The sequence below is a fragment of the Salarias fasciatus genome, chromosome 9, assembly GCF_902148845.1.
Source record: "Salarias fasciatus chromosome 9, fSalaFa1.1, whole genome shotgun sequence".
Classification (NCBI taxonomy): domain Eukaryota; kingdom Metazoa; phylum Chordata; class Actinopteri; order Blenniiformes; family Blenniidae; genus Salarias; species Salarias fasciatus.
The window spans coordinates 16,095,912-16,108,361 of record NC_043753.1 but is presented as its reverse complement, the minus strand read 5'-3'; the positions used below and the strand labels follow the sequence as shown (position 1 = coordinate 16,108,361).

General features: G+C 39.9%; 2 protein-coding genes across 2 annotated transcripts; both read left to right on the top strand.

Annotated features, from left to right (window-relative positions):
* Window positions 1–2,392: 2,392 nt before the first annotated feature.
* LOC115394426 (solute carrier family 22 member 13-like) lies at window positions 2,393–5,568 on the top strand. Its single transcript, XM_030099738.1, has 9 exons — window positions 2,393–2,767; window positions 3,359–3,462; window positions 3,600–3,754; window positions 4,149–4,320; window positions 4,404–4,524; window positions 4,604–4,698; window positions 4,781–4,995; window positions 5,191–5,299; window positions 5,370–5,568. Exons 1-9 carry the CDS (start codon window positions 2,393–2,395, stop codon window positions 5,566–5,568), a joined length of 1,545 nt encoding a protein of 514 aa, XP_029955598.1.
* A 1,487-nt stretch (window positions 5,569–7,055) lies between these two features.
* Window positions 7,056–10,845, top strand: LOC115394424 (solute carrier family 22 member 13-like). Its single transcript, XM_030099737.1, has 10 exons — window positions 7,056–7,430; window positions 8,073–8,176; window positions 8,486–8,640; window positions 8,903–9,074; window positions 9,191–9,311; window positions 9,418–9,512; window positions 9,590–9,804; window positions 10,053–10,161; window positions 10,249–10,442; window positions 10,763–10,845. Exons 1-10 carry the CDS (start codon window positions 7,056–7,058, stop codon window positions 10,843–10,845), a joined length of 1,623 nt encoding a protein of 540 aa, XP_029955597.1.
* The last annotated feature ends 1,605 nt before the right edge of the window (window positions 10,846–12,450 follow it).

The following is a 12,450-nucleotide window of genomic DNA, read 5'->3' as shown; positions in this document are numbered from 1 at the left end:
TCTGCGAATTGAGAATTTAAACAAATTCGTTTTTGAAGAACTTGTGGCGTCTCTGTATTAGGAGAGATGATGACACACACACATCCTCCTTCAGGCTGTTTCAGCAGGATCATGGTTACCATCACCAAAAGACATTTTTTTAATATGTTCAATTTGGAAAGCATTACCAAACATAGTCTTAGCCATTCAGTGACATATCAAACAATGCAAATTGGCAAAAGGTGTAACAGGTTAATTATACAAAATAAAACCTCAGGACATATTGTTTCCTACCTCTGTTTTAAACAGCCTTATGAAGATAAGATATTCTTTAAAGGTATAAGATTGAGAGGTGCAGCGATTGAATGATTATATAAAACAGCCTGATTGCTGGAGGATGAAACATTTAGAGAATCTGGTTTCTGCACTGATGCAAAGACGTACAGTGCATGAAGTGTGTCTGAGACCAGTGGTGTTTTTCTGAAGTCCTCACCACTCTCGGGGTTATCTTTCAGTTTAACACTGTTGAAGACAGATGCAATCTTTTAGTGTTTCCAGTGCTCTTCTGATTTTGCTTTCAGCGACCGCATCATGTCCACAATCATATAACTGAAAGATCTAATAAATAAAATAGTTTCCTAGGATGCCTTGTTTCCAAGTGTTATCTGTATGTACACGTCTTCTGCTGCTGGCACAGCTACAGTATCATTGCATCACACCTTTTCTTTTAATAAAGAAAAGATTTGAATCAAGAAGTGGCCTTATTTTATCATTGCATGTGTAAATTGATATGAAATGACTAAACTCATGAAACAATAAGAGTAAACGATAGAAAATAAGCAGAGGAAGATTAAATGCCATCAATTTTATTAAAAAAAACAGAAAACGATAATGCATATTTAGAATACTTTAAGTTAAAAGTTTTTTTTTCTCTCTCTCTCTTACCTGCAATCGTCTCGTTGAGGCGAAGGGATTACCCATAATGCTTTACCGTTGTTAAATATTCAGGACAGTAGATGTCAGTGTTTCGCCATTTAGTTGGATTTAATCCAGACCTTTTAACACCATTGACAATGTTTTACGTACACCTGTATGTTTTGTTTTTATTTTGTGGATATATTATATGATACAAACACATTAAATATGTTTATATACACACTATATTGCGCAGTTAGCCGCCATAAACAAACCACTCCGCTGCACGCGAATACTTGGTATGATGACGTCACCCACCCCAAAAAAAACGACGCCACAAAATTTTCTGTTCTATTTTATTCTATTCTATTCTAGGAGTATTAATACAATCCACAGGCTGATAACTGCAGCCTCCATATTATGTTCTCTACCTTTACAGTTCACTTTATCACTATTTATCTTTTCATCCATATTTTAAGTATTTGAATTTATAAGATGTTGTATAAAACATTGCATTTGAGTATGCATACACAAAGTTCATTAGGTTTTGTAATTATTTATATGGCCTGTCAGTTGTATTTATTTGTTTCTAACTATCAATAATACTAAAACATGGTTTATCACTACGCTGGGGAATTGTTTCACTCTAATCTGCCAACCAGGTGGAGCTGCTCAGTGATCTTGGCCATGTTATCAGAGGAGATCTGTCCAGATGCCAGAGAGAGGGACTGCAGCCACAGCCGTCAAAGGCTCCACTTCAAAATCTGCTTTCTTGTCTATAAAGCTTTGAATAGTTTCGGGTCTAAAGACGTCTCAGATTTACTAGTAGAATATGAAACATCCAGACCCACGAGGCCCTCAAGAAGATTATTGAATGCTTAGAGTCAGAAGAAGCAAGGTGAAGCAGCTTTTAGTTCCAGTACTACTCCTGAGGACTGCTGACACACTCTGCTCTTTTAAATTGGACCTTTAAACACTGTTATTTGCTCAGATTTTCTAATAAACAATGGATTTCCATTATTTATTCCTCCTTTTTATGACTTGTTTTAATGAGTTTTATTTATTTCCTTATAAACCACTCTTCTAACTGATTGAAATATCTAAACGTGAGCTTGATCACATCTTAACACTGGACATTGTGAGGTATAGTATTTTTATTCCTCACGCAGCATGTTAGACTTCACACGTGCCGTGGGTTATGTAACCCAATCAGGAAAGTAAAAGAGAAAAAAAATCAAACAATAACAGGTAATTCTTTAGTCTTTGATCAGAGGAGTTTCCAATGTTATGTAACCTGAATAATACTTTGTTCTGAGCTTTTCGTAATTGTAAACAACCAGCGCCTATGCTACAATAGTTCACATTTGGGAGACATTGAGCAATGTTGTGGGTCATAGTTGCTGGCATAAGCTTGAGCATAAACTTTGACCCGAGAAACAAAGTAAACTGTAAATCGATTGTGATTCACACTGTACTCTGAGGGCATTCAGCTACCAAGATGAGCAACTTTGCGTCGATCCTGAAAGAGATCGGGGAGTTTGGCTTATTTCAGAAACGTCTACTGGCTATATTATTGATTCCCAACACATTTACAGCCTTCGACTTGATCGGACAGGTGTTTGTTGGCACAAGATTTCCACATCACTGCAACACAGACTGGATCTTGGAGCGTGGATCCAGCCTGACAGAAGACAGACAGAGAAACCTGACGATCCCAGTGAGGCAGGATGGGAGCTTTGAGAGCTGTGAGATGTTCACTCCCGTGGATCTGGATTTGGAAACCATTGAAAAATACGGAATCAACACAACAACACAATGTATAAATGGATCAGACTTTGAAGTGGCCAAAGGGACCTTCAGCATTGTCACAGAGGTAAGAGTAACTCTTTTCTTTCTTTTTCTTGGGCTGTTGAATAAGTTTTACAAATATACCTGTAGTAGAACAACAAGCGCAACGTGCAGCACTGGAGGTTTTCCAAGTCACACAACAGCCGATACTTTCAGTGTGAATCGTGGGGGATTCAGCTGGCATTCTGACTCGTCATATTCTCTCTGAAAACAAAATTGGGTTGAAATTGTTTACATTGTACCTAAAATGATATTAAAATTTATAGATTGATTACTTCATTACTCTATTCATATGAATTACCAGTGGCTCGTTGCTCTCTGTACTGCCTGTGTTCGTGTAGCTTATCACAGAGGTGGTAAAACATACTTCCGTGTTTGCGTAAGTCAAAGTACTGTGTTTACCTGCAGTAAAAGTAGAAGAATTAACTAATCTTCAGTAAGATTAAGGCAGGTTTTTCAATGTATTTAAATGAATGTTAAACTTCAGAGAAACACATCATTTGAGGAAAATCTACTTAAGTAGAATTAAAAAAAAAAAACACTCTTATGCTATTCCACTTCTGTCTGAAGACCCATCCTGATAAAGCTGCTTCTGTTTCCTCCCTGCTGCTGTCAGTTTGATCTGGTGTGTGACAGGAGCCATCTGACCGCGGCGTCACAGTCCATCTACATGTCCGGTCTTCTAGTGGGAGCACTGCTGATGGGGCCGATGGCTGACAGGTAGGGAATGTTCCAGCTCTCTCCCACACCAGGCATGTCCGGAATGTGGTTTTCTATCTCTCTGTGTTTGTGTTTCAAATGTAAGACAGCACAGTGTTCATCATAATTTCCTTTTCTAATTTTTTGTCTCTCTGCAGGCTCGGTCGCCGCTTTGTAATCCTGCTTTCACTCCTCCTTCTGATGCTGTTTGGTGTGGGAGCTGCTTTCTCACCCAACATTTATGTTTACATGGTCCTCAAGTTTTCCAGTGCCATCTCAGTTTCAGGCCTTTTTTCTAATGTATTTGTGATCGGTAGGTATATTTTCATTGTTGAATTTCATACCACCATTTTGCTGATTTTTGATACTATAACTCAAAAATTGACTTCAAGCCCAAACAACATAGTGTTTATTTCAATCACAGTGACGTCAAACTATCATTTCTGTGTACATTTGTAACAGGAAGTCCTTAACTTTGTAGCTCTCAGTTTCAGAAACATTTGAGACCGCTGTTTTTAGGACCTTGTTACAAAAACCATACAATGTCACAGAGGAGTTGTCCTTTGTTTATAAATGAATGAGCAGCGCAGCATTAGATGACTGCACACAGATTTACAAGACCTATTAAACTGAGGAATGCATTATGCACATCTCAGTATATGACGTTATCATGTGCAATAAAGAACATTTCTCTATGTGATTTGAAGGAGGGGAATGGAGCGACTCCTCCAAGTTTGCTTTCTGCACCACGATCTGCCAGACATCCTTTACTTTTGGACTGATGCTTCTGGCTGGCCTGGCCTATTTGATCCCCAACTGGAGGATCCTGCAGCTAGTGATGTTCAGTCCCCTCCTGCCTGTCCTGGTACTCTACTACTGGTCAGGAGTCACTTTTTCACCACATAATATGAAGGTTTCCTATGTCATAGCCACATTTAAAGTTGCGTCTCTTTGTAAACAAGGTTTCTTCCAGAATCGGCTCGCTGGCTCATCACCCAGGGCAGGAAGGAGGAGGCTGTGATCCTGATTCAGAGAGCAGCTAGGGTCAATGGGAGACGTGTCCCACAACACTTGTTGGACAAGGTGAGTCATCCAAAATCAAAAATAATAGAGTCACAAAATAAGCAAAGTCTCACTCAAAAATGGTATCTAAATTGTGAAGTTAGAGATTGAGTCGACACCCAAGAGCAGAACCATGCTGGATATCTTCAAGATGCCATATCTGAGGAAGCGGGCCCTCATCATGAGCTGTGTCTGGTGAGTGTTTGGCTCAGCCACAAAGTCATGTCACAAACCCACGACTGTCTTTCTGAATGAAGTATTTCTCTCTCACTCACAGGTTTGGAACCAGCCTGATGTACTACGGACTGAGCCTGAACGTGGGAACCTTTGGTCTGGATATTTACCTCACGCAGGTCATCTTTGGAGCAGTGGAGCTCCCCGCACGTCTGGGAACGGTACCTGCAATCCAGCACTTTGGCAGGAGAATCTGTCAGACGACAGGATTGTTTATCGGAGGTCTTGCATGTCTTGGAAACCTCGCCATACCAAGAGGTAACTTGCTGTTCTGTAGTGTGTTATGATCGAGTCCAGTTAGAGGATCTTCTTTCTCATTTGAACCTGAAGGAAAAACATCAATCTTTAATATTTAGAGTAATTACTTCAATCGGAACTGGGGCAGGCATTACTCAAGTTTTCTTGTCAATTATTATGTTCTCAAGACTGTTATGTTTTTTGCCTATCCAACAGATCTTCCCGTTGCAGCGACAGTCCTGGCTGTTCTGGGAAAATTTGCCGCCACTTCTACTTTCGGCGTTGTCTATATTTACACAGCAGAATTATATCCCACAGTGATAAGGTGACACTGACAGTATCTCACTATCAGCACGCTGCAGAAGACGTCATGTTGATTGGTTTGTTGTCTGCAGGCAGAACGGTGTGGGACTGAATGCTACCTTTGCTCGTGTGGCGGGAATCCTCGCCCCTCTGGTCAGGCTCCTGGCCGTCTACCATCACTCCATTCCCATGATAATCTATGGGATTTTCCCCATCGTGGCTGGTTGTCTGTCTTTATTTCTGCCTGAGACCTGCAACGTTGAACTTCAGGACCACGCTGAACCAACGTGAGCTGATGAACCGCTTCGCAACATGAGAGAAAACAAATGAATAGAAGCTCATGTGGTTTCTTGTGTTTTTGTTTCAGAAAAACTCAGGAGGCTACAGAGAAAGAACCCTTCACTACTGAAGACAAACCAAAGACAAAGACTTAAATGTAATTTATATCATCATGTGTTTTTTTTTTTTCATTTTATCTAGAAAAATGCTGCAAACTGTTACTCTGATGTAACTAAGACTTCTGCATCATTTCCCAAGATGCATCGCTTTAAGTCCGTGCACTTCTTTTTACTTAAAAAGCAAATTAAATTATTAAATGTTGCATTGTTGAATGTTTGTTGATAGCTACAACTTTCATAGAAAAATAAATAGAAGTCAACAATGTTGTTGGAAGCATAATGACAAAAGACATGTTGTTTCTGTGTCCATGTGTGTAAATGGGGGGTACTTTTCCCAGCACATTTTATTTTTGTTTGTTTGTTTGTACAGAAAAAAATCAGAAGATGCATCTTTAGAACTGTAAGTCATGTCAGTTTAATAAAAACATATCAAAAACAAAAATATATTCTAAGTGAAAGCCTCTAAATGGCCTCTGATCCTGCATCCAAGCAACAAACACAAAATCTTCTATTTCAGTGACCTGTGTGGCCTCAGAGGAACTTTTACGATCAATGCAGGGTGTTTGTTTCTTCACTAGAATTTTTTTAGTCAGCTGACAAAAAAAAAGCAAAGTAGTTCTGTTGAGGAGGGGAAGCATTGATCAGGGTGAAATAGATCCTTCCACAGAGCCGCAAATCCCACCTTGATGATCTTTAGATGAAACACACAGTTTCTTTGTTTGTGCATCTATACTTTGTGGGGTTTTTTTTCTTGTCTGTAAATCGCATTGAAATCAGGTTCTCCACAAATTTCAAGGCGTAACTTATTATACAGAAATTTTAAAATACAGTGAAAAAAAGGAAGAGAAGAGCTGAATAATACTGTGGTCAGTCTTTGCAGACGTACAGCCTGGAAATACAGCATTACCAACACACGGGATTATAAACTTGTAAAAAGACCAACAGTGATTCTATTTAATGTGTATAAGGCACCTTGAGCAACAACAGCTTTCAGCAAAACCTTTATGATGACTACAGATAAGGACATTTATCGACAAAACCTTGTTCAGCAAAACGTAAGTGAACTTGCTGACATCTAAAAAACCCCCATCATGCTTTGTTTTTTCTTCTTCTTCTTGTTCTTTGCATGTTAAACTTAGGAATAAATGTGCACATCAGGCCTCTTCACGATCATGTCCCCCAAGTGTTTTAAAATGTACTGATGCAGCCGTAGATCCAGAATACATTAAGCCTTAAACCTGGTCACTCTTTGAAAGTTGCGACAGGTCATAAAGTAAAGTGATTATTAGATTGAACATTAACTTGACGTGCTAAAGTCAAGTGGACTTTTGGCTTCAAAACAAATCTGTCTTGTCACTCTGAGGACAATCAGAAACAAAGATGAGCAACTTTGGGAAGATCCTGAAGGAGATCGGGGAGTTTGGTTTATTCCAGAAGCGTTTGGTGGCTGCACTTTTCATCCCTAGCATATTTACAGCTTTTGATTTCATCGGCCAGGTGTTCACAGGTTTGAGCTTCCCTCATCACTGCAACACAGACTGGATCCTGGAGCGAGGACCCAACCTGACCCGGGAGAGACAGAAGAACCTGACGATCCCAGTGAGGCAGGATGGAAGCTTTGAGAGCTGCGAGATGTTCTCTCCTGTGGATCTGGATTTAGAAACTATTGAAAAATATGGGCTTAACGACACAACAGGATGCATTAATGGAATGAATTTTGAGGCACCCGAAGGTGCCTACACCATTGTCACGGAGGTAGGAGAAGCTGATTTCAAATTCTGCAGCTTATTAAAAAAAAATAATAATTTCTGTGGCCTACATAGTTAGAACAGCTCTGAACTTTGATGTTCTTTGCACCTTACACTATCGTGCATGTACTCCTTTCATGTATATAATGATGTAATGATAAAATCATGTAAAATTTCAATTATGTATTATTTCTTGGAGGGTCATTTTTGTGTCTTTTTGAGCAAGCCCCTAGAGATTTCCCATATACTGAAAAGACCTTGTGATGATTTTTCTTATCTTGTTGATGAAGCCAATGAAATTTTAATCACCTCTTATCTGACCACATCACCTTGATGGATCATGTGAAGGCAAGGCGAGGATCTTATTTTCCACTGAACGTTTTTTTAAGCAAAAAACTGATCTATGATCAATAAAAGAGGCATCCCCAGCAGTGGGTTCAAACTGACAAAGACAAGTTGATAAAAACAAGCATGGAACAAGATATACAATGAACCCTTAACCTGCCAGGCACACTCCTTCATGAAGGCATATTAAAGGTTTATGCCATAAATAATGGCAGCCAAACAAAGACAAGACCAAGAACATATCTGACCGTGGCTTAAAATCTATATTCTCATCTTTGTAATGCCTGTTTATCCCTGTTATCAGTTTGACCTGGTGTGTGACAGGAGCAGCCTGTTTGAGACGTCGCAGTCCATCTACATGGCCGGTCTTCTGGTGGGAGCGCTGGTGCTGGGACAGATGGCCGACAGGTGGGCCGTGATTTCATCCTCACAGTGATTGATCTTGCCCTTCTTTTTATGACTAATTACTTTGAATAGAGGCAAAATCGTAGCGTCCTTAAAGTAGAGACAAGAGAAACTTTCTGCTGAAGAAGGTTTTAGGATTTTCTTGCTTGGGAAGGTGCGCATGCGCAGTGCAACCTGTGATACTGATGCAGGACGGCTCGCAGAATGTAAGATTTAGAAGTTTGACATTTACCTTCCCATGATTTTTTTCTTCCCATAAAAATGGACATGTTTTCAAAAGCTTCATCTTAACAACTGCTCCTTTGATTTTAGGTTCGGTCGCCGCTTTGTGGTCCTCCTTTCGCTTCTTCTTCTACTCTTGTTTGGTGTGGGTGTTGCCTTCTCACCAAACATCTACGTTTACATGGCTTTCAAATTTATAAGTGGCCTCTCAGTGTCAGGCATTCTTTCCAATGGATTTGTGATCGGTAAGTTCACCACTGGATTTAATGTCTCAATCCTCTTTAGAGGTTTTCACTGTCTCGCAAGGCCGTGCAAGATGGATATTAGACTGGTTCACAACTATTGATAGTTGTTTGTGAGGACTGTTTGTTTGACTGGATTATACAAAGGAATTACCTATAAGCTATCAGCAAGTTTTCTCTCAGCATCTCAGCAACACTCAGACTCTGCAGATGAATATAAAAATGTTTGTGTGATGCTAACTTTATCTATGCTTTTGATTTGAAGGAGGAGAATGGAGCGACTCTTCCAAGTTTGCTTTCTGTACCATTATCTGCCACTCTGCTTTCCCTCTTGGACTCATGATGTTGCCTGGATTTGCCTATATAATCCCCAACTGGAGGATCTTTCAGATAGTTCTCTTCAGCCCTCTTGTTCTTGTTCTGTTACTCTTCTACTGGTCAGTACACATTCCATCCAAATTACTTAGTCTTCAATATTACTACAGAGTATGAAACATGTAAACATGAAACATGTAAAATACATTTTGAGATCCTGGGTGTCTTTGTTAATCAGGGTTCTTCCAGAGTCGGCTCGGTGGCTCATCACCCAGGGCAGGAAGGATGAGGCTGTTAAGCTGATCCGAAAAGCAGCCAAAGTGAATAGGAGAAACGTCCCAGAAGACTTGTTGGACAAGGTGTGCGGAATGTCTCTCTCACACACACACAACCATAAAATTTAAGCAAAACAGACCCTTAAGTCAGTCTTATTGAAAAATAAAAACATGCCCATGAATTGTTTAGCTGGAGGTTGAGGGCACCACCAAAAGAGGAAGCATGCTGGACATCTTCAGGAGATCATATCTGAGAAAACGTGCTGTCATAATGAGCTGCGTCTGGTCAGTGCTTGTTCTGAACACAAATCTTAACAGTCACACTGTTAATAACACGTTAAAGATTTTCTTCATCCTTGCAGGTTTGGAACCAGTCTGATGTACTACGGACTGAGTCTGAATGTGGGAACTTTTGGTCTGGATATTTACCTCACTCAGTTTATCTTTGGATTAGTTGAAGTACCTGCTCGTCTGGGAACTTTACCTTGCCTCAATTACTTTGGGAGGAGAATATGGCAGTCAGGGACCCTCATTTTTGGAGGTCTTGCTTGCCTCTTGATTCTTGCCATCCCAAAAGGTAATTTACTCTTTTTTTAATCCAAAAAGCTAAACCTGTAACAACAGCATTCCTTATGTAACTCTTGAGAGCAACATTTATTTTTCAAACTAGTAACACAACTTTCAAGGAGTTGATTTGTCTGGCGGGTGTTCAATTTCTTGTACTGGTGTTTGTATTTTGTTTTTCATGTTTTACATGTTTCACGTGTCAGTTTTTATAAATGTAATTAAGAAGTGTGTTATTTTTCTTGTTCTTTTACCCAACAGACCTTCCCATAGTCATAACAGTCCTAGCTGTACTGGGAAAATTCGCAGCAGCCAGCACTTTTTCCACGGTCTATATTTATACTGCAGAACTTTATCCCACCATTATAAGGTGAGACAGATAATATACAGAAAGACATACTGACAGAAAATGTTTTCTTGTGTGCAATGAGATTGCTGATCAACATTCTGTCTGTAGGCAGAATGGTGTTGGTCTGAATGCCATGTTTGCTCGGGTGGCGGGAATCCTCTCTCCTCTGGTGGGGCTCCTGGACGTCTACCATTACACTATTCCCATGATAATCTACGGTACGACCCCTATAGTTGCTGGGGGTCTGTGCTTACTACTGCCTGAAACTGGGAACTCGGAACTTCAGGACTACGCAGAACCAGCGTAAGTAGTTTTTGATAATAGCCTACCCCTTTTCACACTGGGCTACGTATTGTTTGGAACAGCGATATTGGCTGGTACATTTCGAAATGATGCAAAATCAATGCTCTATAGTTCAAAGCTATCCAAGAGTGTCTGAACTGAATTTTTGAGATCCATCTGCAATATGCGGCAAGAGCCGGAAATGTGCGAGATCACTGCGTGCTCATTCTGAAAACATACGAGATGGTGCGCAGTTGTATAAAGGGGTTGGTGAAAGGGGTGTAAGAGTTCAACAGTTTGCTTTAGTAAAGAAAATTAATTATCATTGCTGGTGTTTTTCATTTCAGAAAATCAAAGGAGGAGACAGAAGACAATGACTTCTTTTCTGGGGACAACAAATCAGAAAAAACTACAAAACTGTAACTTATTATTCTTTTGTTTGTGTTTTTCACACCTAGAGTTAGTAGCACTTTCCATGAAATTTTTCCTCCTGTTGTTTTTGTGGAATCAAAATATAGTTACTGTACATAGAGATGCTGTTATGTGTGTGTTTTTTTTAACAAGACTCTTATATGCAGTATCTTTTTCAATTCCGTTATTTTAGACTACAGTCTTTCTGTTATCACTTGTAGTTTCCATTTCTTTTTTTTATTTTTGTTTTCGGTATGCATTACATTTCAAGCTGTTCAGATTAGATTTTAGAACTCCTCCACTCGGGGCAGGGCCTCTCTGCCGACCCAGAGAGGGCAGACCACCTGCTTCCGGTCGAGGACCATGGCCTCAGATTTGGAGGTTATTGTCCTCATCCTCATCAATTCACACTCAGCAGCTGCTAACTGCCCAACTGCATGGTGTAGGTCCAGGTTCTATGAAGTCAACAGGACAACGCTGTGCGCAAAAAGCAGAGTCTGTTATCCGGGAGCCGGGCCCCATCAGGCCCCTGGCTGCACCTAGAAAATCTGTCCATCAAAATTATGAATGTGACATAGGGCAGCCCTGCTAGGGCCCAAAATACACCAGGTGGAGTATTCCTTCCACCGCTTGATGACATTCCCAGTTGAGGTCAGCGGATTCCCACCGAGACCTGCTTTCCCCTTCTGAGGTTCTGGACGGTTTGCAAGAATTTCTTTGAGGCTGACTGATGGTCTTCCTCGATGACCTCCCAGACCTGAGTTTTGGCCTCAGGCTGCAGCCTGCCTGTTTGTCTGTATGTTAACAGAAAATAAAAATGTGAGGTAAGTTCAGTTTCAAAGTTACTTTAATTGTATTACAAGGTGCATTTTTCATATTCATAGTCATGTCGATATAACAAAAACTTATTTAAATCATAAAATAATTGAAGTAAAAAACCTGCATCCCAGTGACTGCTAAACACAAAATCTTTTATTTCATTTTTTCAGTGAAATGTGTGGCCTTGGAGGTACTTTCAGTCTCAATGCATTACGGAAAATTGTTTTTCACTCAGTTTTTTTATTAGTTAGCTGACAAAAAAGCAAACATAAGTAGTTCTGTTGAGGAGGGTATCCATTGATCAGGGTGAAATAGATCCCTTGGGTGGCAAATCCCACTTGATAATCTTCTTACTATACACATAATTTCTTTGCTGGTGTTTCTTTAATTTTTCTTTTTTTCTTTTCTGTAAATTACATTGAAATCATGTTCTTCACAAATTTCAATGCATAACTTTTTAAACAGAAATTTTGAAATATAGTGAAAAATGTAATTTCTTGTTCCTTTCCCTCATTAAGGCCATTAAAACTATGTTTAGTGTCCCCTCTAATACCTCTTGGACACTGGTACACTGAGTCTGCAATACACACAAAGTATGGCACATCACTGACGGATGGTGGCAGACTGACTACGTATATGGTATCCCCAAGGCAGTAGGTGGATTGGACTCATAAAAAAGGTGTTTTCGGATTAAATTCCATGCAAACTCCCTCAATATAACCATGTACACATGCGTAAAATGGCATAAAATATTGCCGATTAATATGGAACTGTTCACGTTTACCAGCCAGTCCAGAA